The sequence below is a fragment of the Periophthalmus magnuspinnatus genome, chromosome 2 (assembly GCF_009829125.3).
Source record: "Periophthalmus magnuspinnatus isolate fPerMag1 chromosome 2, fPerMag1.2.pri, whole genome shotgun sequence".
NCBI classification, from domain to species: Eukaryota; Metazoa; Chordata; class Actinopteri; order Gobiiformes; family Gobiidae; genus Periophthalmus; species Periophthalmus magnuspinnatus.
The window spans coordinates 15,567,485-15,592,846 of NC_047127.1; the positions used below are offsets into that span (position 1 = coordinate 15,567,485).

The following is a 25,362-nucleotide window of genomic DNA, read 5'->3' on the forward strand; positions in this document are numbered from 1 at the left end:
TTGATATTTATTTCATTGTATTATATTTTATTTTTTCAGTATCAGTAATCAGTTGGTTAAAAAATATCTATAGTTTAAATGAGGATAAAATTTTTTTATGAATTTCAGGGAAATTTATGAATTTTACATATTTTCTGTTACAGATTAAAAAATAACGTTATTAAAGTCATTTTTAGTTGTAAGTTGATCCATATGTCTTTCTTTTTTTTGGGAGCTTGGTCTGGTCTACTGCAGGAGGAGCCCTCGTCACCACCAGCTCTGTAGGAACAAACACAAGAAGAGGGGGAGCAGAAAACAAAATATCTGATCCCTGACATTTTATTTATATGTTTTTTTGTTTGTTTAACACTAAAGCACAAGAACCACACTATTTACATGCTATTTACAACAGAAATAACACAATGATAACTAATACACGCAGCACTATACTTAATTTGTAATACTTAATTAATTTTTGCATATTTCCTTAATTCTATTTATTTATTATTTTTTTTTTTTTCACACTAAAACTCAAGAACCATATAACCATACAAAACCATATATATGCGTATGTATATATATATATATATATATATATATATATATATATATATATATATATATATATATATATATATATATATATATATATATATATATATATATATATATATATATATATATATATATATATATATATATATATATATAATTTTATTTATTTCTCCACACCTATGTACAGTATGATACAATGTCAGTCAGAAATGATAGAATACGGGAGATGAATGTATCAATATCTAAAAATGTAATATGCCAAAGGCTTCTGTCAAAAACAATAAGTAAGTATTGATTTAAAAAAAAAAAAAAAAAAAAGTGTTTTTAATGTAAGAAATAACAATCACAGGTTCCCACAGTGTCACGTTAACATGTGCTGTCTTGGGTTAATACTGTTTTACAGCTACTAGCCTACACGTAGCATTGATATTTACACATAATTCCAAGTACTTGGTAACGCCGTCGTTTTTTGTTTTATGTCCGAGTTTATCTGTCTGCTGGGTTTTGTCTTTGGAATCTGGCAACTCAGTTCAAACGCGCTGACGTTTCCACAGCGCGTGCATGAGTGCCGTGCAGTTCATTCTATTCCACAAGGTAAGGTATTTTTGCACGAATGCGACTTAAAATCCACTTTATGAACCAAATATTGCGTTAAACCTTTCATATTTCGTTATTTTGTCAACTCGTAAAAAATGTCAAATTGAGGAGAGCACGTGAGGTTTCCACGAGCTGTACTGACACACATCAGGTAGGTGAGCTATGTGTTAAAGTTTGATCAAACCTGCATAAACTTTAACAGTTTTACCACAGCATAGGTCTCTTCGTGCGTGTATAATATAATGTACAGTGTGCATTTACTCCAACAAATCACAGAATGAAGATATAATTATCCATAGAAGTGACTAATTCAGCCTTTACAGGTCAAAGCTTATCGTATTATCATAAAATAACACAAATCTGCCCATTATGTAAAGAACTATAAATATTGAGACCAAAAAATATAGTTATAGCTGGTGATGGGACATTCAGCTCTTTTGTGGGATTCGAATCTTTTGGATCCGTTCATTTCAAAGAGTCGTTCAAAAGACTGGCTCTTTTCCTGTTTATTTATCAAACAGAAGCCAGTGTGAGAACTCATTTTATCTACAAATAATCACAAAGAAAAGACCCAGGCTCAGATGTGTTTAAAATGTGTCAAACTGAGAGTAGGAGAGTGTTTGCCCTTTCAAATAAGGCATAAGCGAAATAAAATGTTGCTTTACAATAAAAAAAAAAAAAATTAAAACTAAGTTATTTAGATGTCAAATATGTTTTTGTGCACAAAGCTCTCACTTATGTTGCCTGCTCTGCTTCTGAACTGATTCTTGTGTTGATTCAGCGTTAATCGGGATAAAAATGCATATACAAATTAGAAAGAAAAAGACTCAGTTCTTTTAAAAAATGAAATCCGGTTACAACCATTCATGATAAGGAACCGTTCAAATGAGCCGACTCACTCATCATTGTCACATCACTAGTTCCAGCTCTCATATATTGAACGATAAGTCAATACGTTAATCATCGTGACAGGCCTATTCTCATTTTGGTGTCTGTCCTATGAAAAACTTATTTTGTGCATTATTTAATGTTTTGTCCTTCAAATTACATTCACTTCCAATTATAAATCAGATGCCACGTCCCGACAGTTACTCTTAAGTTGTAGTTTCCCCAAACAGTTTTTTACTCTTACTTATGTCATTTTTGGATCACTACTTTGTACTTCTGCTTGAGTAATATTATTTTAAAGAAACAGTACAGTAACTTGAATACTGTATACTGTGCTACTGCAATTATGAATGTATAACAATGCTTTTATTTCATTACACCATCCACCTCATATTTGAATCATGCTTCCTAAAACAGTTTAATGAGGGGGTATTACACAAAATCACCTTTTTTGAGCTTTCTACCAAGATTATAATGTTGTTCCCTCATCAAAAACATGCTTTAGATGTGATTCATGCATGTTTGAGTAATCTAGTCATCTCTCCTGGGCCCTATTTGAACACTCCTTATAGTTAGCAGTAAGATTCTGTACAAGGCTCCACCCACAAGCCTACGTCACCCACGCTCCCACACGACAATTTTCCATAAATATACAAAAACATGATATAAAACTGTACACAACATCTTGACAAACCTGATGTAATGTGCAATAGTTTCATTAGTGGGATGCAGCTGATGCTGCCTCAAAAAACAAAAACTTTACTTATGAAACATGTTAATATGTTGTTTTCAGCAAATATGCGAGGGTCATTCAATAAATAAGGTGAAATTTTTGGTATAAGGACTTTTAATACAGTTAGAAGCTTACTTTTTTGTGTGTTTTACTTGTTTTTCACATGGATTTAATTTCTTTTGCAGATAAAAAAAAAAAACTTTGAGAGTTTTGGCGATTAACAAAGATGGCCGACCAAGAAGCATGCTCCAGGATTGAACAGCAGTCAGTTATCAAGTTTTTGGTTGCTGAAGGGTGCAAACCCGTTGAAATTCATAGGAGAATGTCAGCTGTGTATGGTTCGATTACCTCAGGTGACCTCACTTCTGTAGGCCTCCCAGGCCTGCCTTCATCCTCAACACTGCTCCAGCCTTCTTTAAACAATTTAGCCCACTTGTAGACATTTTTTTGACTGAAACATGTGGCACCATACACAGTTGAATATGGGTTTGCACCTTCACCAACCAAAAACTTGATAACTGACCGCTGTTCAATCCTGGAGCATGCTTCTTGGTTGGCCATCTTTGTTAATCACCAAAACTTTCAAAGTTTTTTGTTTTTTTTTATCTGCAAAAGAAATTTAATCCATGTGAAAAACAAATAAAAAAATAAAAATAAAAAAAAGTAAGCTTCTAACTCTATTAAAAGTCCTTATACCGAAAAATTCACCTTATTTATTGAATGACCCTCGTAGCATACTCACTATTGACACTAATATAACTTTGCACTTATAATAAAGGTCCAAAGGTTGTGATGTCATCTGCTAGGGATGGGACCTTACACAATTTCTACAAGATAAAATGGGACTATGGTGGCCCCCCATGGTCTAAAATCCCTGCTCCAGAGTCTAAAATAACTTGGACTATATATTGGCATAACAAAATTAGACTTTGTTGCTCATTGTATTCTCATACAAGGCAGAACGTGACATTCATACTCCACACATTTGATTGAGATAAAATTATTCAGATAAAAGTCATTAGTGCCATCATAGTCTTAATCAAATCTATTGGAAATACTGAGATTGGAAATACTGAGATTGGTTCCACGAGAACGAGACGAGACGAGATTTTTACACAGTTCCTAATATATAAATTGTACAAGTCAGTTCTCAATTTTGGCCTGTTTCCTCATCACAAACAGACCTGGAGTTGTGTTTTGTTTCATTCACACATGTTTAACACATAAACCCTGTATATATAGGTTGAGTTCTTCTCTCAAATAGAAAAATACTCTGTTCCACCTTGTGATGTCATCATGTGGTAATACAGGAAGTACGCCACTGTGTTTTTTAACTCCATACATCTTTGCTAGAATAATTTCAGCCATGGAATTGCCAAGCTCTACTAAACAAAAGGTAAAAGAATCTGTTCACTTGAAAACTACTGCTTTATGACGTCACAAGGTGGAACACAGCATTTTGAGCTTTGGATGTGTAAAGAGATTAATAATAAAGTGTTACTCAATCATGTGTGAATAAAACAAAACACAACTCCAAGTATGTTTTTTGATGAGGTAACAACATTCTAACGCAACTTAAAGCTCACAAGAGTCATTTTGTGTAGTATAGGACCTGTAATATTGCGATGACAGTTCTAGCACTCTTTTTGGAACTATAGCAGATATAACTGGGCAGCACTGAAGTCTTTTTGTCCAATCCAAATATAAACACATGTAAAAAAAAAAAAAAAATCTCATGACATAATTTTTGTCATGTGCACAGTCTTGTGGCACAAGACCTTGTCCCATCACTATCATTCACATAACCTCTGCTGGTTAGAATGAACCCCACAGAGTAGTTTACTATTAATTCAAAGTGACCTGTACATGACCTTTAAAATTGTCTTAAAATAATGACCCCAGCTGTTGGGTCAGCTGGGGTTATTATTTTAAGGGTCAAAGGGTTGTTTATAACACAGTATTTTTAAAATTGTGTCATTTTGGCTTTTTCAGGCCAAGTCCAGATGAGGTCCCTGTGGGTCCAAGTCCTGGTCCAAGTACTGGTATTGGATCTAAACCAGGTCTGGAGTCTGAATCCACCAAGACCAAACTTTGTCCTGATGATGGTGGATGACCTTGGGATAGGAGACCTAGGCTGCTACGGCAACAAGACACTCAAGTAAATATAGCCCTGGTTTAGTCTTGGTTTACTCCTGGTTTACTCCTGGTTTACTCCTGGTTTAGTCCTGGTTTAGTCCTGGTTTAGTCCTGCTTTAGTCCTGCTTTAGTCCTGCTTTAGTCCTGCTTTAGTCCTGCTTTAGTCCTGCTTTAGTCCTGCTGTAGTCCTGCTGTAGTCCTGCTGTAGTCCTGCTGTAGTCCTGCTTTAGTCACTGCTTTAGTCACTGCTTTAGTCACTGCTTTAGTCACTGCTTTATTCTCCGTTTTAGCTCTGTTTTAGTCCTGGTTTATTTCTGGTTTGGACCTTGTTCAGTTCCGGTTTAATCCTTTCCTCCAGGACTCCTCATATGGACAGTCTGGCTTCGGATGGGGTGAAGTTGACTCATCACATTGCAGCGGCTCCTCTCTGTTCTCCGAGTCGAGCTGCTTTCCTCACAGGACGATACCCCATAAGGACAGGTACAGGTTTAAAGTGGACCTATTCTGCAAACTGGACTTTTCAGATCTTTTAACCATGTTATTGTTGTTTCCTTCTCATTGACGTTCTGAAGCTGTATTTAGAGTGATTGATGCATGTTTGAGTAATCTTTATTCTCCTGTATTCAAGACGTCATTACACCAATCTACCTTCGTCTTCACCGCCACCGGCACATGCTCACTGACGTACACACTTCCTCCTCCAATTAGATTTCGTCAGTCTCAGCGCAGGATTTGGCAGGATCCTGTTTGGTACAAATGACAAAAAAATCCTGCTTGCTAGTGTGATGTACAGCTATCCATAGGAGTGGCTGACAGCATGCGGCGCTTTGTTGTGATGTTTGTGGCGACATCAGCTTCCACTGGGCACCGCAGTTTTTTAATGGTGAAGTCTGTGGACTTGTTTCTTTTATTAAGCTGTTTTAGATCAATATTGTGATTTAAAATGTGCAAATTACAACACAATGTACACTCTATAGAGCAGACACAAACACAATATGTCTTCTTTAATAATCATATATACTATACACATGCGATCAGGTACAGGTCCACAATCACATTAACGAGCAGGTGACTGTTTAGTTACTCTTCTTTCTCTTCAGGTGTGTTTGGCAATGGAGTGTTTCTTTTTAACGCTGGCTCTGGAGGACTTCCTCAGTCTGAGCTCACCTTTGCCTCCATCGCACAAGAGCAGGGCTACAAGACTGCACTCATTGGTGAGTACTACTGCAGAAGCTGGTGGCCCTGTGGATAAAGAACCCAATACTCTTGTTTAGTGAAGAATCCTTTTGTTAGGCTTGTCATGATAACACATTTTAAAGGGTGATGTGTCTCTACAGAGAAATATTGCAATAAACGTTAGTATTGAAATACTTTATGCTTCTGATACAAAGCTGGAGAATCCAGTAAACATTTTTAAAATATACTGTATCATTAAACAGCCTGAGCTGTAACCATTACATGGCAAAGTGAACCAATAATTAGCCATAGAAGTCATTTACCATATTTTCCAGACTATACGTTACTCTGGAGTATAAGAAATGTATTTTACAAAATCCGAGACCAAGAACAGACATTTTAGCTTTAAAGGCAAATTATAATAATAATAGCAATAAAATGAAGAACAACAGGCTGAATAGCAGTACAGCACACTAACATAACACACAGACAACGACCTCTCTGGTATGTTTACGTACGGTATTAACAGTTAATCAAATAACTAATGTAACATGCGGCTTGTCCACAAACACGAGAGACACAAGAGTTCTTTTCACTGATGTTTACTGTGGTCTTACTTCTTCATCACAGTTCACACTGTAAAACTAGCAAACACATCAAATATAACTTAATAGTGCCCTGTCGAGTAAGACTTCACATTAGCCTAAAAATAAGGCTGAACCGGAAGTAGTATTCGCAACCTTAAACTAGATGTAAGATAAAGTAAACATTTAGAAATATTATTCCAAATGAAAAATTATCACCTTTATGGTCTATAAATGATATGTATAAAAGAAAAGGAGTCAAGTAAATTTTCTTACAGGTATTACAAATACACCAGCTCCATCTAATGGTCAAACAAGCGAACTGTAACATGTGTAATCAACTGTTACATAACACATATTTATTCAGCTACATGAAACATAGACAACAAACTGAATATGGGTCTGGTTTGCTAATTAATTGGTTTGTTAAGATATTAACAGATAATCAGATAACTAAAGCATAAAAAAACAAGCTAACAAGTTTACTCTGGATCTCACTCCAAATGACTGAATCCATTGAATTCTTCATCCTCGGTGTCACTTCTTCACGCTGTCAACTCCGGAAGTAGATGAAGCGCCGCTTCTGCTTCTGTGTGTCTGTCACACTGGTACAAGCCTAGAGTGCCCTCACGCAGTTGTCAGTGTGACAATAACGAAGATGTGAAATTATATTTTAATAATTTCACATTTACACACGTGGAAAAAACGTGACAAAACCCGTCAGTTGATGAAGTAATGACAAAAGTAATAATAAATACAAATTCTATGAAATTTAACCAATAAAAGTCAATAAAAGACATTGCTTTTCAACCATGCTTCAACAGAATTATTTTTTTAAAATAAACTCATGAAACAGGTCTGGACAAAAATGATGGTACCCTTAACTTAATATTTTGTTGCACAACCTTTTGAGGCAATGAAACGATTCCTGTAACTGTCAATGAGACTTCTGCACCTCTCAGCAGGTATTTTGGCCCACCCCTCATGAGCAAACTGCTCCAGTTGTCTGAGGTTTGAAGGGTGCCTTTTCCAGACGACATGTTTCAGCTCAATAGGATTAAGGACAGGGCTCATAGAAGGCCACTTTAGAATAGTCCAATGTTTTCCTCTTAGCTATTCTTGGGTGTTTTTAGATGTGTGTTTTGTCATTGTCCTGTTGCAAGACCCACGACCTGCGACTGAGACCAAAGTTTCTGACACTGGCCAGCATATTTCTCTCTAGAATCCTTTGGTAGTCTTGAGATTTGAATCTGTGCAGGGTACAATCAAGACACCCTGTGCCAGATGCAGCAAAGCAGCCCCAGAACATAACAGAGCCTCCTCCATGTTTCACAGTAGGGACAGGGTTCTTTTCTTGATATGCTTCATTTTTCCTTCTGTGAACATAGAGCTGATATGCCTTGGCAAAAAGTTCAATTTTTGTCTAATCTGTCCATAGGACATTCTCCCAGAAGCTTTGTGGCTTGTCAGCATGTAGTCAGATCTATGTCTCACTGCAGCAGGTGAATATGAACCAGTGGATTCACTCTGCCACTGCATCCAACAGATCAGTGTGTGGATGCAAAACAACTTTCTCCAGCTAAACTTAGACAAGACTGAAGTCATCATTTTTCGCCCACAGAAAAACACGTTAAGTTTAATAAGAGTACATATATTTGTACTAATAATAAAATAGGTAAAAGTCTCTTGGGAGAAAATTCTCAGTTAGACTGCTACATGTATTTATTCATCTAAAATTCACCAGAATACATGAAATTACATCCATTTTGTCCTAATGTCGTACTGAAGGACTCCCAGAGTCCTCTGCTTGAAAGAGATGCACTACATCAGACTTTTGAGAAAAATGTAGGTGCAAATGAAAGGGACGGGTGCCCCAGTATAGATGCAGGTCTAATAACGTCCCTGTTGTTCAGTACATGACAGATAGAACAGTACATTTTGGGAGTCAATATTTATCGCGGGTACTTTTCTTTGTACTAGTGGGATTTTTTTTGTTATTTTTAGGTACTATGAGGAGATTTAAGCTGCCCAGGTTTGAATTATGTGTGAATGTTGTGAAGTCCTGTAAACTCAACCTGTTTATACTGCCAAAAACCTTAATATTAATTTTGTCTTCCTGCCCCAATATTCCATTTCAGTCAGGAAATATCATTGCACTCAGCTACTCTCCCAGTCTTTACCTCTCCATTACCCCTGTCTACCCCTGTCTACCCCTGTCTACCCCTGTCTGCCCCTGTCTGCCCCTGTCTGCCCCTGTCTGCCCCTGTCTACCCCTGTCTACCCCTGTCTACCCCTGTCTACCCCTGTCTACCCCTGTCTACCCCTGTTTACCCCTGTCTGTTCCTGTCTGTTCCTGCCTGCTCCTCTTTTATTTATGTATTTCTTATATTTGCAGGTAAATGGCACTTGGGTCTAAACTGTGAGACTAGCTCTGACCACTGTCACCACCCCAACAAACACGGATTTAAATACTTTTTTGGATTTCCTTTGACAAACCTTCGGGACTGCCACCCCGGACATGGCACCGTTTTCCAATTCAACAAATATTTACCCATAAAAACTACAGTTGTCATTTTAATCTCAACCATTATCGTGTACTATTTTGGGCTACTTCCTGTTCCAAGATTTTTGGTGATGGGAGCGACATCATTGGCTGTCCTGGTCACATGTTTTCTCACAACGTTCTTATTGGTTGTCCCGTATATGAACTGTATTTTGATGCGAAATGGGGAAATTGTGGAACAGCCGTTTTCTACCCTGAATATGACCCAAAGGATGACCCAAGAGGCGGTGGACTTTATGGAGAGGTGAGGACATTTGACAAACTTGCACCTTTTCTGTTTTGACTTGTTTATTAAATATAGATTAGTATTAGCTATGCAACTCTAGTGATGCAGCTGATGGCATCAACATTCCCTGGAGATGTGATGCTAACTGTAGGCACTGATCTGTCTGAGGTTTTGTTAGATTTTATCTGAGCTTTGTTTTAACACAATCTCACCAAAAAGAACTTACAAATAGCATTACGGTCACAAGCTAGCTAGCATTAGCCAACAGTTTTTCAGTCACTCTCACCTTTTTGTTGAAAATCAAACTCCTAAACAGGACCATGAACAGTCGGATTAATCACAGGCCCCTGAAAATGTGCTCTTTAAATCTATTTTAGGTTTTCAGAGTTTCAGACATTCTAAAAGTTTTTTTTGGCAATGTTTATTAGTGTGTGCATTGTGTCACCCTGGTAACTGCACATACACGCACAACACCCATGATCCTGAGGTTTTTATTTTGCTATTTTGTCCCTAAATCAACATATGAACATTAATAATAGACCAATGAGCTACCCCCTTCCATCGAGGTTGCTCCCGCTAGCAACACCGTGGCTAATGATTGGCTGTTTGGTTGGTATGATACTCGTGATTCCAAATATGGAACTTGACTTCAAATTTGCCACTGTAACTAGCTATCCTACTCACTTAGTCCACTTCTTTACAGTTTCTGGTTTAAGCACACAGCTCTGCTCAGTCTACTCTGGTTGTATCTACAGGAGCTCTGAGGGCCCGTTCCTGCTCCTCGTCTCATATCTTCAGGTTCACACTGCGCTCTTCACTTCTGCAGATTTCAGAGGCTCCAGTGCTCATGGTCTCTATGGCGATGCTGTACAGGAAGTAGACTGGAGTGTGGGTCAGTCTGGTTGCCTTATTTTTTTTCTGTTTTGCTTTTTATTTTATGGGGTAAGATAACATGTTAAATAGCCTTGTTTCTAAGCGTCACCACTTCAAATGACCGATCACAGCAAACCGTAGAACTTAGTTTTATTATTCAACATTTTCCCAAATTTCTAAAAAAAACAAAACACGCACACCTCCACCCTTTTTCTTTTCTCTTGTTTCAGATTCAAATTTGAAGTTGGGTGGAGTTGATTGCACTAGAATTGCATTACCTGTGTTTTTGTTGCGCCATGATTCGGTTAAAAACATAAAGTCAAGATTAAAAGAAGAAATATAATCTAAAATAAAGATCTGTTTCGTATTAGTTTCAGTAGGTCTGTATTATATCTTATTACAGGCAATGTGAACTAAATTTCTGATGGGACAGTCTAACTGCCCTTCTGTTAACCAGTCTATGTGGTGTAACTGTAGATATACACTCACCTAAAGAATTATTAGGAACACCTGTTCAATTTCTCCTTAATGCAATTATCTAATCAACCAATCACATGGCAGTTGCTTTAATGCATTTAGGGGTGTGGTCCTGGTCAAGACAATCTCCTGAACTCCAAACTGAATGTCAGAATGGGAAAGAAAGGTGATTTAAGCAATTTTGAGCGTGGCATGTGTAACGGCTGCTGAATCCTCCATCAGTCCGTACAAAAAAAAAGGAAAAGGACACAAGGTGGAGTGGTTCTGTTTTTCTTCTTTATTCTCTCTTTCCGTCTTCCCCAACATGTGTCTCTAGCGGAAAAAAAAAACTAAAATAAAACACCAAAATAATAAAATTCACATATAACTTTGAAAAAAAAAACATTGTACAAACAAGAAATATTAAATGCATTTTTAACTCCGTTACACATGGTTGTTGGTGCCAGACGGGCCGGTCTGAGTATTTCACAATCTGATCAGTTACTGGGATTTTCACGCACAACCATTTCTAGGGTTTACAAAGAATGGTGTGAAAAGGGAAAAACATCCAGTATGCGGCAGTCCTGTGGGTGAAAATGCCTTGTTGATGCTAGAGGTCAGAGGAGAATGGGCCGAGTGATTCAAGCTGATAGAAGAGCAACGTTGACTGAAATAACCACTTGTTACAACCGAGGAATGCAGCAAAGCATTTGTGAAGCCACAACACGCACAACCTTGAGGCGGATGGGCTACAACAGCAGAAGACTTCACCGGGTACCACTCATCTCCACTACAAATAGGAAAAAGAGGCTACAATTTGCACAAGCTCACCAAAATTGGACAGATGAAGACTGGAAAAATGTTGCCTGATCTGATGAGTCTCAATTTCTGTTGAGACATTCAAATGGTAGAGTCAGAATTTGGCGTAAACAGAATGAGAACATGGATCCATCATGCCTTGTTACCACTGTGCAGGCTTTTGGTGGTGGTGGTGTAATGGTGTGGGGGATGTTTTCTTGGCACACTTTAGGTCCCTTAGTGCCAATTGGACATCGTTTAAATGCCACGGGCTACCTGAACATTGTTTCTGACCATGTCCATCCCTTCATGACCACCATGTACCCATCCTCTGATGGCTACTTCCAGCAGGATAATGCACCATGTCATAAAGCTCCAATCATTTCAAATTGGTTTCTTGAACATGACAATGAGTTCACTACAATGGCCCCCACAGTCACCAGATCTCAACCCGATAGAGCATCTTTGGGATGTGGTGGAACGGGAGCTTCGTGTCCTGGATGTGCATCCCACAAATCTCCATCAACTGCAAGATGCTATCCTATCAATATGGGCCAACATTTCTAAAGAATGCTTTCAGCACCTTGTTGAATCAATGCCACGTAGAATTAAGGCAGTTCTGAAGGCGAAAGGGGGTCAAACACCGTAATCCTTCAGGTGAGTGTAGCTCCATCTCAGGGCCTCTGTCTGATATTATCTTTATCAAGACTGTATGTCCTGGGACGCAGAGGCCCTGTATGTCCTAGCTCTTGGTGATAACAGGTCTGGGGGAAGAGAAGGAATTGAGAGCAGGGAGGAGTTTGGGTGAGGGCTGAAGAGGTGGAGCAGGGGGGAGTTTGGATGAGGGACCAGGTGATCTTTCTAGATCAGAGCTGTCAAACTGATTTTCACTGAGGCCCACATGACCTTGGTTGTCCTCAAGGGGCCAGATGAAACTTTAAGGCAGTATAAATGAAATCAAATGTAATTTAAAATCAATTTAAGTACTTTTTGACTTGTTAATGAACTATTTCTGTATTTATTATTAATTCAAGTTACAAATATGAATTTGCACAGATGTAAAAAATATGTCTGTAACTTCATATTTCCTGATAAACTGACATTTTTAAAAGTCTGTATCTGACCAGGACACACCTGCTCACAGACATATAGACACGATAGCCACAGGGCCTGGTTCAGTCCTGGTTTAGTCCTGGTTTAGTCCTGGTTCAGACCTGGTTTAGTCCTGATTTAGTCCTGGTTTAGGCCTGGTTTAGGCCTGGTTTAGGCCTGGTTTAGTCCTGCTTTAGTCCTGGTTTACGCCTGGTTTACGCCTGGTTTACGCCTGGTTTAGACCTGGTTTAGACCTAATTTCTTCAATATCATCCTTAAAGCCCCTTGAAACTCTTTTAATTAAACCATCTTTCCAGTAAAACTGAATTAATGCTACATTGTTTATTGACTCCGCTGCAGACTGCCTTCTCTTAAACAGATCTAAATAAGAGCGTTAGCTTTTAGTGGTTAGCGGTTAGCAAGGGGGTTGTAAACACAGCAACCTTTGCCCTTTGTAGGTCTTGGAGGCTCAGACAGGGACAGGAGTACAAATCGATGCGTCCATTACTTTAATCAGTTCTGCTTCTGTTGTGAGTGGGATTTCTCTGTAGACGAAACCACTAGAGGCAAAACCAGGACAGCACTACTAATGTTAAACTAAACACAAAACTACTCACAGCTGTGCTTTTAAACGTGTTACAATGATGTTTACTATTTGGCTTTAACCTCAACTTTAATCTTGTAAATTTGTTTTTCTCCATACTACAAAAGCAGTACGTTTAGATCTGTAACTTAGGACTGGGAAAAAACACAAGCACATAGATCTATTGAATTTTACTTTTAATCACTTGGCAAAAGAAAAATTCTCTTCTGTAAACTGGACAAAGGTTTTGGAGTGAAGACGTGAATCGCTTCTTCAGTCCAGAACTGAATGGGACTTTTTAATACTGATACATGCTCAAATGAGTATCTAGTTTCGATACTAGTTTTAGCATCGATTAGTATCTGATTTTCAATATTTTGACAACCCTTCTATTGGTCTAGGTCACTTTTGGTCATTACACTGTTGTCTGTACTGGTTCCAGGTCAGATCTTGCAGACTCTGGAGCGTTTGGGCTTGACTCAGAACACAGTGGTGTATCTGACCTCAGATCAGGGAGCACATCTGGAGGAAGTGTCTGTGAGCGGAGAGAGACATGGTGGCTCCAACGGCATCTACAAGGGTACAGACTGTCCTTTAATGCTGGTTTAGACCTGGTTTAGTGTTCTAGTTTAATCCTGGTTCAATCCTGGTTTAGTTCTGGTTCAATCCTGGTTCAATCCTGATTTAGTCCAGGTTTAGTCCTGGTTTAGTCCTGGTTTAGATCCTGATTTAGTCCTAGTTTAGATCCTGATTTAGACCTGGTTTAGTTCTGGCTGCAGTTTTTATTTCCTGTAGTTTAAAACTGCACAAATATGTTCTGAAATGTGATTTTTTTAAATTAGTTTGTCAATTCAGATTTCAGTCTTTTTTTCGATTTTAAACAAGTCCCTTTTAAATAATTTTACAGCCACATGCTAGCTAGCATTAACCAACAGTTTTTCAGTCACTCTTGCCTAAACAGGACTATGACTGCTCATATTGATCACAGCCTCCTGAAAATGTACTGTTTAAATCCATTTTGTGTTTTTTCTTGAGTTTTCTTAAAACCTTTTGGCGGTGTTTGCTAATGTGTGCTTTGTGCCTCTGTGGTAACTGCTGAACATTCCAGCATAGAGATACATGTGGAACAGTATCAGCAGTATGCAGTAGTAGTGAACTGTTTGTGTATTGTCTTGCAGCTGGGAAAGCCACAAACTTTGAGGGAGGAATCCGGGTCGTGGGGCTGATCCGATGGTCTGGAAAAATCCCCAAAGGACTGGAGATCTACGAACCCACTAGCAACATGGACATGTTCCCCACTGTGGTACAGCTGACTGGGGGACAGCTGCCACAGGACAGGTAGACTGTGTTTAGCTCTGGTTTAGTCTTGGTTTAGACCTGGTTTAGTCCTGGTTTACTCCTGGTTTAGTCCTGGTTTAGTCCTGGTTTAGTCCTGGTTTAGTCTTGGTTTAGTCTTGGTTTACTCCTGGTTTGGACTCAAATGTTTATGTGTTCTATGCCTTTCAGAGTCATTGATGGGCGCCCCCTTGTGGACCTGTTGTTGGGTACATCTCAGAGTTCAGATCATGAGTTTATGTTTCATTACTGTTCCTTCACAGTGCAGGCTGTGCGCTGGAGACCCAAACACCGTGAGTTTTTATTTTAATGTAAACTGTCCCTGATCTTTACTTTCTTAAAAAGAAAAAAACAAAACTAGTTCATTTTGAACAGTTTGCAGTGCTCCAATGTTATTCCTCACTTACCTAATGCATTCAGGGCACCTTAATTATTCGCCACAATGAGTTTATAAGCACTTTTCACAACATCAGAGACCGCAGCGGACTTTTGCTTTCAAGGTAATGCTAAAAACAACTATATTGCAAACGCGCATTTCCTGATTCAATGAACAACAATAAAACACGGTATAATTAGATGCAGGTAGTACACAGCAGACTTTTGGCCTCAAGAGCTGCTTTTACAAGACATCTACACCGGAGCAAGACACATTTTGCTCAAACACATGTGGAAAAAATAGGAACATAACTCTGGTCTCTGAAAGCTGTGAAAAAGCACTTATAAACTCATCATGATGAATAATTAGAATGCTCTGAATGCATAAAGTAAGTGAGGAATAACTTACTACTGCAAACTGTAAAATGAACTAGTTCTGTTTTTTATGGTTTTAAGACAATAAAAATCAGGTACAGTGCCAAACATATTTATTTCAAAATCAAATATTAAAGCCACTTATTTCCTCTTTTGTCTTCCAGGTAGTTCAGTTTTTAAGATGTTTCATTTCACTCCAAACTTCTATCCCGTGAACTCCACTGGCTGCTATCACACTCACGTCTGTTTCTGCTCCCCTAACCACATCACTACCCACAATCCCCCTCTGCTCTATGACTTGACCCTTGACCCCTCCGAGTCCACACCTCTGAGTCCGGGATCTGAACAGGACTACCATGACATCATCAGGACCATGGATGCGGCAGTGAGAGAGCATCGTGACTCACTGCAGCCCAGGGAGAGTGAGATGTCTGTGGGGAAAGTGCTGCCCAAACCCTGGCTCCAACCATGTTGTTCCTCTGTCTCCCAGCTCTGCCAGTGTCACAAGGAAAGATAGGGTTTAGACCTGGTTTAGACCTGGTTTAGACCTGGTTTAGACCTGGTTTAGACCTGGTTTAGACCTGGTTTAGACCTGGTTTAGACCTGGTTTAGACCTGGTTTAGACCTGGTTAAGACCTGATTTAGACCTGTTTTTTTTTTGTTTTTTTGTTTTTTTTGCTATGAGAAGGTTAATGTGCATATGACAGGTTTTGATGATTGTCACATTTTGAGTTAATTTGGTGGAATAATACCTGTTGTAAATATAAACTTTTTTTTTCACGTGTTTTATGTATTTTTTTTTTTTACTTTTTATTCTTTTGGTACTTTAAACATTATTTCAAACAAACAAAATAAAGCCGTTTATTTTATTTGTATTTGTCAAATAATAATTTCTGTGTACATTAGATGAGTTTCAGCATGGTTGCTAGGTAACTTTTATGGAATTCTTTAGCATGGTATGATTTCCAACCAGGAAGTAAAATTTTAAACCTTAAAAATAAAATTTTTTGTAAAGTCTTAAATATAATGATCTTAAGTGTGTTTTATTAAAATTCGTTTTGGGCACTTTAATTGTGATACTGTACTGTAATAAAATGAGGGAGAAACAACTTGATAAGTGATTTTTTTTTTATGTGTATTTATAATATTAAAGGTGAAATATATAACATTTCTGGTGAAGGGTTTGCCACCCGTTTGTCTCTTGGAATGTTCTGAAGTATAGCATTAAACCTATATATGTTTAAGGATGTATTTAACTACATGTGCTTTTATTGCTCAAAAATACCTTTAAAAACATGTATTCTTTAATGCAAGCAGGGTCACCTCTCCACAGATCTGACCTGCAACTTGACCTTATGTGGTATTACCTGCTTGTGTCAATGGAAAAACATTTTAATGCCGGGCTGGAACATTCTCAGCAAAGCAATAATATCACCATGGAGACAAGCATGTGGCAGACTCTAAATCAAAAAAGCTACACAATGCACCTTTAATACTACCCTACCTTTTCTCCTTTTTTTGTGGCAGTTTAAAAAAAGAAAGGTGTCATCTGTTTGTATTTGTATTTTTGTATTTGTAATTTAGACAAGTTTTGGTCCAAGTCCAGTTTGGACTCTGTCAGACAGGAGTTTTTCTGTGAGCCTAGGACAGTACTCCTCCTCTGTGTGTCCCCTAGAGTACGGTGTGCCCCAGGGTTCTACATTAGGGCCGGCCCTCTTTACTCCATACATGCTTCCCCTGGGTGATGTTTTTAGAAAGCACACTGGGATATTTAATTGTTTTGCAGATGTCATTCAAATATATCTGCCAGCGACTATGACAGTCAGACCACAGTTAGAGCTCTGCAGGACTGGGATGTGCACAGCTGAGCACAAAGTGACGGAGTTGATATCAAACTGAGAATGTGGTGTTTGTCCAGACTAACCCTCTGCCTGGGCCTGACCGTGAGGTCCTCTGTCCTGTTATTGTCATCCTGCACTGAGGAATCTTGCTGTGATTGCGGACTGTGTTCACACTGGACAAGTACATTAGCTCTGTCATAAAGTCCAGCTTCGTTCAGTTGAGGCTCTTCGTTAAAGTAAAACTCTACCTTCCACAGGCAGATTTTGAAAAGGCAATCGACGTATTTGTAACATGGCATCTGGATTGCTGTAATTCTTTGCGGGGCTGGACCGGAGCTCCCTGCAGCACTTACAGAATGTCCAGAACACTGCGGCCCATCTGCTGATAAAAAGAGATGAGACATATCAGGCCTGTGATGTGCAGCTGCACTGGCTGCTGTTTCATATTAGGGGAAATAGAAATGTTACTGATTATGTTTTAATGTGTGCACTCTATGGGTCCTCTTTATTTGACAGAGTCACTGCAGCTCTATACAATACTCCACCCAGAGCCCTGAGGTCAGAGTTCAGCTGACCAGCTCCTGCTGCTGTGCCCAAACCCAGACTCAAGACCAGAGGTGTCAGAGCCTTGTCTGTGGCAGTGCCAATACTAAACAGGATATACAAGTGTGTTATTGTTCTTTACCTATGCGCCATATTATCTGTTGTCTTCACTTTAAGTTTTAATGTGCTTTATAAATTAAATTAAATTGACAAAATTCGAGATATGTGTAATGCCATACTATGGAACATGGAACTATGGAACAGTCAATAAAATGAAAACAAAGCAATAATCTGTTTGGTATTCAACTTTTTACTTGTAATATAAATGTAATAAAATGTAATATACATATAAAATTTGAAAAGTCCTTGTAATTGAATGAGGCCCAAAACAAAAAATAACCAGGTCTAAACTAGGACTACATTAGATCTAAAACAAGTCCAAACCAGATCTAACCCAGGTATAAACCTAGATCTAAACCAGGTCTAACCCAGGTTCAAATTAAATCTAACCAAGTTCTAAAAAAGGCCCAAACGCAAAACAGGCCTAAACTTGGACTTAACCAGGTCTAAACCAGGTCTAAACCAGGACTAAACCAGATCTATACCAGATCCAAGTCTAAACCAGGTCTATCCCAGGTCTAACCCAAGGCCTAAAACAGGTCTAAACCCAGTCTAAACCCGGTCTAACCCAGGTCTAAACCCAGTCTAAACCCGGTCTAACCCAGGTCTAAACCCAGTCTAAACCCAGACTAACCCAGGTCTAAACCCAGTCTAAACCCGGTCTAACCCAGGTCTAAACCCAGTCTAAACCCAGACTAACCCAGGTCTAAACCCAGTCTAAACCCGGTCTAACCCAGGTCTAAACCAGGTCTAAACCATGTCAAACCCAAGTCAAACTCAAGGCAGGTCCAAGGCAGGTCTAAACCAGGTCTAAACCAGGTCTAAACCCCATCTACACCAGGTCTAAACCAGGTCTCTCTGTGGTCAGCTGATCCAGTCCTCTCTCTGCATGAATCTCAGTGCATCGTTGAATCCTTCTTGATAAAACTCCTTCATTTGAGATTGGGTCGGAGGGAAAAGCGCTCGGTTCAGACGTTTGAAGTTCTCCAAAGAAGCCTGATGAAAAAGAGATTTAAATAAATAAAATAAAGTTTGAAAAAACTGGAAAAATTGTGTCTTCAAAATGATTGAGAGAGAGACAGGGAAGGAAACAGGACTGAACCAGGACAAATAAAGACAACATAAAGACTGAAACAGGATTTAAGTAGAACTAATTTAGACTAAACCAAAAGTGAACCGATACTAAACCAAGACTAAAGCACAACTAAATCAAGACTAGTCCAGGACTAAACAAGGACTGAACAAGGTCTTAACCGGAACCTAAGCTAGAGGACTAATCTGTACTAACATCATTAACACATTAGAAATAGTTATTTAGTCACTATTATTACTACAACCACAACCACTACTACTACTACTACTATTACTACTAATAGAAAAAATCATGACATGACAATTTGTAGGCTATGTAGTAGTAATAGTAGTAGCAGTAGTAGTAATACGTACCATAACCTTCATGTTGGCCAGGTGCAGGTGCCTGTGAGAGAGCCCCCTGTGGACAGGACATACATCCTGTTGTCCAGAGAAAGGAGACACAGTGACGGTGCGACCGAAAGGAAGGATGGGTAAACTGTCTGTAAATCCTCCATCCACCCACATCTGAGGAGAGAGAAACCAGGACTGAATCGGGACTGAATCGGGACTGAACCGGGACTGAACCGGGACTGAACCGGGACTGAACCGGGACTGAACCGGGACTGAACCGGGACTGAACCAAGAGTAAACCAAGAGTAAACCAAGAGTAAGCCAGGATTAGACTAAAGGCACTGGAGACATGAAATGTCACTTCATTTTCTTATTCCACCTAACGAAACCATCATTTGATTAAACATCTACAGCCTGTTCTATGGCCATGATTTCCATGTATCAGGACATGTGTTGTATAAAGGTACGAGTATCAGGATGTCCTGGGCTTGTCCAGGTTTTCTGCTGGGTGCAGTCCCAATTTAGTCTTCATGTTGATGTAGCAAGTGATATAGCAAACTAAATACTACTACTAATAATACTACTACTACTTACTACTTACCTCTCCTCTGAATTCTACTGGCTTCAACCCAGCATAAAATGGGACAAAGCAGCTGGCCAGGAGAGCCTAGAGGAAAAAACACGTTTGCTTTATTAATACATAAAGTTAGAATGGGCATCTGATACACACAGATGTAGGAGGATGGGAGGGCATCTGACACACAGGGGATATAGGAGGATGGGAGGGCATCTGACACACCTTGAGTAGCTCTTCTCTGGAATTATATTTAGAAACGATTTGGTTCTTTCCAGTTTTGGAGTGAGTGAGGGAGACATAGAGACGATCATTGGCTTTGCTGTGAGCGTCAGAGGGGAGGATGCGGTCTATACCCTCACTGCAACAAACAAAACAAATACATATTATATTATATATATTTTAAATCAATAACTCCTCAGACCACATGGCTCTGCTCGTAAATGCGCTCTACCTGATGTTGTCTTAAAAAGGTGAAAAACAGAACTAGTTCATTTTAAACAGTTTGCAGTGGTCCAAAGTCATTCCTCACTGACCTTATGCATTCAGAGCATCCTAATTATTTACCATGATGTGTTTATAAGTGCTTTTCACAACTTTCAGAGTGGAATTTTGTCATCATGTTAAAGCTAAAAACAACTAGCATGCTAATAGTGCACTTTTATGATTTTTCCCATGTATTTGAGCAAAATGTGTGTTGTCCCACTGCAGATATATTGTATAAGCAGCTCTTGTGGTCTACATAATTCAGCTGTTTACTGTCTGCATTTAATTATGAAGCGTTTTATTGTCCAAGAATCAGGAAGTGCATGGTTAGCATGCTAGTTGTTAGCAAAACTCCTCTCTGGTCTTGCTGGAAAGTTGTGAAAAGAGTTTAAAATTAACTAGTTCTGTTTTTTATGTTAAGAAAATCAGGTACTTTAAATCTCTATGTGACTCTATAGGAGATTCACTGTACTCTCCAAACTCCAAAAATTGTTTAAAGTCCTTTCAAATGACATCAATCATGTCTTTGGGGTCAAATAATGGCACTTTCTGAGCCTATTGTGAAAAAATAATGTGACTTTTCTTTATTTATACTGACCAGTCAGCCCAGTAATTACAGAGATATTCACCATAAACCAGGTCAACAAATCTACAATGTGACGGTTACACAACAGACTTCACCTGAGAATTCTGACCTGGTTCCAGTCATACGCTGTACACATAAATCAAGCCCCAGGGCCTAAACATGGCCACACATTTAAGTGAATAGGTCAAGTTCAATGGTGTCTTTTCTCATTAAGGGCCACATATAAAAACACAGACAAAGCTAAGGGCCGATTGATGGCCATAGACTGGTCACCAGTAGAGTGAATACTTCAAATCTCGGTTATTATTACAAGTTAGACTGAACCACGAGACCTTTATTCAAGCTTACATCCTCAGTGGGACACATTAAATATTTGATATGGGCAGTAAGTAGATTTTCAGAAATGTACAGTAAAAAGTACTGTTTAAAGTAATATGAGCCAAATCACCTGGAAGCTTGAGGGCCAAGAAAAATTGGTCTGAGGGCCGCATTTGGCCCCCAGACCACTGTTTGGGCATGCCTGTTTTAGCAGATACATACATCCGGTGGCTTTCCTGCCCACCAACCAAGTGCAATAGTGCTCTTCTCCCACCCTGCCACACATGAACGCACGCAAAGAGCTCAGTCTCAAGTACCACATGACCAATCAGAGCAAGAGCAGTTAGAGCAACACTAGAGCGGAGCAGTGGCAAGGCAAGTTTATTTGTATAGCACAATTCGTACACAAGGTAATTCAAAGTGCTTTACAGAATGAGAAAGACATTAAAATCACACAAATCAAAACAGTGCAAGCCAAAGCTAACAAATAAAAAGCTGTTTTTAATTCAACTGAAGGATTTTATGATCTGAATATAGGTGAAAATGTACCCAAAATCAAACCTTTATAAAGCTATATTACTGCAAGACTGGTACTTGCTAATATAGACTAAAGCCCTACTATGGTATATTTCGAGGTGGCTTTGTTCACTTCAGTCCACATTTGGTAATAAAACAGAATGAGGTAAGAAGTGTGTCTAATCTGGCTCTTGTTTATATAGTTATAGGTAAATATTAAACTGTGTATTTTATTAACTGAACAAACACCATGGACAGTGAAGGTCAAAACTGATCTATTTCATATCACCTATACACACATGGACCAGGACTAAACCTGGAGTAAACCTGGAGTAAACCAGGTCTAAACAAGGGCCAAACCAGGACTAAAGCAGGACTAAAGCAGGACTAAAGCAGGACTAAAGCAGGACTAAAGCAGGACTAAAGCAGGACTAAAGCATGACTAAAGCAGGACTAAAGCAGGACTAAAGCAGGACTAAAGCAACCAGTACTTTTATATGTGTTTTAATGGCTTCATAAAGTGATATCTTATCATAAATCAGTACTAAAGATTGGCCTAAACAAGACTGAAGTAAGTAGGACTAAAGTGAGAGTGACCAAATCAGAAGAAGGGTACGAATTAAAAAAGGTTTAAACCAGTATTAAATCTAAGATCTAACACAATGCTGGTTCTGCCATGACTTCTCCTATTTTTCAACAGGCATTGTTTGTTTGTTTGTCTATTCACTTATTTATCTTAATCAAATTAAATATATTTGGAAGTTTGATTGAATCAGTTGGTGAAAAAATTTACCTTAGTTTTTGCATAAAGTCGAATCCAGGAGTGATGCCCCCTAGAGGCTGTTTCCTTACACTACGGGCGAACGAGTATGTGAAATCTGTGCACTCCTACAAAATATAAATATATATAAAATTAGATTTTAATGCTGCACTATGTAACTTTTATGGTTTAATTGTCAAGACAATCAAGATCTTTGCTGGCAATATTGCAAAGGGTGGTGTTAAACATATCGCTATGGAGACAAGCAGGAGGTACTATTAGGCCAAGTTACAAGTCGGATCTGTGAAGAGGCGAGTCCACTCAGAATAAGAGCACAATTTTTAGGATATTTGTAGAAATAAAAACATCTTCAATTGAATAGGTTATGTAAATAAGTTTAATGCCACTCTGTGTAACAGAGAAAGCAATAACGTGGAGACAAGCACGTAGCAGACATCTCTCCAGAAAAGTTACATAGTGCACCTTTAAGTCAAAAGTGGGTCAGAATCTAAACTTACCAATGACAAGCACATGCCAAGGACTGAGCCAGGACTAGAACTCCCTCCCACCCTTCTATATCCCTGTGTGACAGATGCCCTCCCACACTCCTATATCCCTGTAGTATTAAACTTACCATATGTCACTAATTAATCTGCAAATGTTGGATAAATATAACAAGATAGATTGTCAATAGAAATGAACAAGAAAAACATTTGTGTATTTCAATTTGAGAGATTTCTTTTGAAAATAAACAGAATTAAAAAAGTATTGATCTTGTACCTCTAGTTTATGGGGAGCAGTGATGACAACAGCTGCTACCAGGGCTCCAGCAGAGGCCCCAGCACATGCTGCAGGACAAGCCCCAGGAGAGGTCTTGATTTTGGGACAGTGTCGAAGGAATGCCCCCACAGCTCCGAGGTGGTAGATGCCCATGAACCCACAGGCCGCGAAGGACAGGTTCAACACAGACATCACTGAGTTAAGAATGATAGGAGAGCAGGTTAGACATGCAAGGATCTGATATATGCTAGAAATATAATGTCTCTTTGAGAACTAAAATGTCCCTGTGTGTCAGATGCCCTCTCTGTGTGTCAGATGACCTGTGTGTCTCCATGGGGTCTTATTCTGTGTAAAAGCTCCTAACCCTGTAGTTTAGACCTTTACAAGCATGTTCTGAAATGCATGGAGCTTTAGAATTAGTTTGGCACTTCAGATTTCTTCTATAAAATGTTAATGCTCCTGGATGGGTTTAAAATTTGCAATTTGAACTGAAAATGTGATAAAAATAGAATAGCAATTTGACATTATTCGATGACAACAGTAAATGTTTTCAAGATAACTGATCTATAAACATTCACAGCAGTCTAATCAAGTATAAATACCCTTTTAATGCTATGCAATGGTCACGATGGTTAAAAACGAGTAATAGCTAAACAAGCTTTTTGAAATTGAGCGAGAACTAAATGACAAATCTTCACTTACCGGAGACTTTTTAAGCTCTTTGCATAAAATGCACATTGTTTTCATGATTATTATTTACAGTGAAATGTTAAAAAATTTGTGCCATTGCGTGTTTTGCGTTAGGTCGGTGTAAAAACGGTTTTCTAAGCCGCGGTAGCCTCCATGAGTAGTGTTTGTTTACGCCTCTCAAACCGACCGGAAACAACCACCACCGATACTTCCGCCTGACCCCTTCACAATAAAGTATGTGCTGGTGTTATTTTTATTATTTTATTTATATTTTATTTTGATATCTTATTTCTTACAAAAACAAAGACGAAGTTATATGTGCTACTAGTGAAGATGATCACTAAAGTAGCCTACATGAAAAAATAAATAAAACTAATTGATTAAATAATAGAAATAATACAAAAATAAATGTGTATCAATATTATGTGAAGGCTAAAATAAAATAAAACATAAATACACACTTAATATGATATTTATTTTCATCCAGTTAAATGTATATTATTTTGAATAATATTTTATTATTATATCAAGTGTGTATTATTTTATTATTAATTAAATGAACTTCCCCTAGACATTTTATAGCTTAAAATTGTGTATGGAAAAACAAGAAGAAATCTACCTTTTTTTCTGTGTGTAGAGTGTGTAGAAAATGGCAACATCTTGCTCAAATGTGTTTTTAATGGTACAGTTAAAACCAGAAGTTTACATTCACAATATAAAAAGATGGATGCACTTTTTTTGTCTGTCATGAAATCAGACTACACTTTTCCCATTTTAGATCAATTTGAATTACCAAATAAAATATTTGCTAATTACCAGAATCACGGCAGAAGGATTTTATACCATTTTTCACTTCTTCAGAGTCAGAAGTTTACAGTAAGATTACTTTGATATACAATTTGGGAAAACCCAGATGATGATGTCATGTCTTTGGAAGCTTCTGACAGGTTTATTGACAACATTTGAGTTAATTAGAGACAGACCTGTGGATGTATTTGAAGCACACCCGAAACTCACTTCAAGTCTGCTTCATCCTTGGGTGCAATTTCCAGATGCCTGAAGGTGCTACATTTATCTGTTCAAACAATTATACACAAGTATAAACACCATGGGAATGTCTAGCCATCACACCGCTCAGGAAGGAGACGGGTTCTGTGTCCCAGAGATGAACGTGCTTTGATCCAAAATGTGCAAATCAACCCAAGAACAAAAGCAAAAACCTTGTGAAGATGCTGCTGAAGCTGATGAGAGTGTGTCATTATCCATAGTGAAACGAGTACTGTACAGATATGGGCTGAAAGACCACTCTGCCAGAAAGAAACATAAAAAAGCTAGATTGAACTGTTGGACAATAATGAGCATCGTTATGTTTGAAGAAAAAAGTGAGAAGCCTGAGAAC

General features: G+C 38.4%; 2 protein-coding genes across 2 annotated transcripts; one reads left to right on the forward strand and one right to left on the reverse strand.

Annotated features, from left to right (window-relative positions):
* The first annotated feature begins 1,076 nt into the window (after positions 1-1,076).
* On the forward strand, positions 1,077-16,343 carry sts (steroid sulfatase (microsomal), isozyme S). Its single transcript, XM_033978980.2, has 10 exons — positions 1,077-1,128; positions 4,745-4,910; positions 5,247-5,368; positions 5,989-6,102; positions 9,044-9,455; positions 10,193-10,329; positions 13,682-13,819; positions 14,418-14,577; positions 14,746-14,867; positions 15,489-16,343. Exons 2-10 carry the CDS (start codon positions 4,756-4,758, stop codon positions 15,839-15,841), a joined length of 1,713 nt encoding a protein of 570 aa, XP_033834871.1. The 5' UTR covers positions 1,077-1,128; positions 4,745-4,755; the 3' UTR covers positions 15,842-16,343.
* An 887-nt stretch (positions 16,344-17,230) lies between these two features.
* On the reverse strand, positions 17,231-24,161 carry pnpla4 (patatin-like phospholipase domain containing 4). The gene is made up of 7 exons (XM_033978795.2): positions 23,976-24,161; positions 23,274-23,467; positions 22,527-22,621; positions 20,053-20,188; positions 19,855-19,920; positions 19,275-19,427; positions 17,231-18,824 (listed from the first exon to the last, which is right to left on the reverse strand). The coding sequence occupies exons 2-7, from the start codon at positions 23,463-23,465 to the stop codon at positions 18,693-18,695; spliced, it is 774 nt and encodes a 257-aa protein (XP_033834686.1). The 5' UTR covers positions 23,466-23,467; positions 23,976-24,161; the 3' UTR covers positions 17,231-18,692.
* Between the last annotated feature and the right edge of the window lie 1,201 nt (positions 24,162-25,362).

Coding starts and splice junctions, on each gene's coding strand:
- sts (XM_033978980.2), top strand. CDS start 4,756: ATGAGGTCCCTGTGGGTCCAAGTCCTGGTCCAAGTACTGGTATTGGAT. Junction 9,456..10,192: donor GCGGTGGACTTTATGGAGAG/GTGAGGACATTT, acceptor TTGTATCTACAG/GAGCTCTGAGGGCCCGTTCC. Junction 13,820..14,417: donor CTCCAACGGCATCTACAAGG/GTACAGACTGTC, acceptor ATTGTCTTGCAG/CTGGGAAAGCCACAAACTTT.
- pnpla4 (XM_033978795.2), bottom strand. CDS start 23,465: ATGTCTGTGTTGAACCTGTCCTTCGCGGCCTGTGGGTTCATGGGCATC. Junction 20,189..22,526: donor GACTTTATGCAAAAACTAAG/GTAAATTTTTTC, acceptor TGTTTGTTGCAG/TGAGGGTATAGACCGCATCC. Junction 18,825..19,274: donor TGGCCAACATGAAGGTTATG/GTACGTATTACT, acceptor CTTTTTCATCAG/GCTTCTTTGGAGAACTTCAA.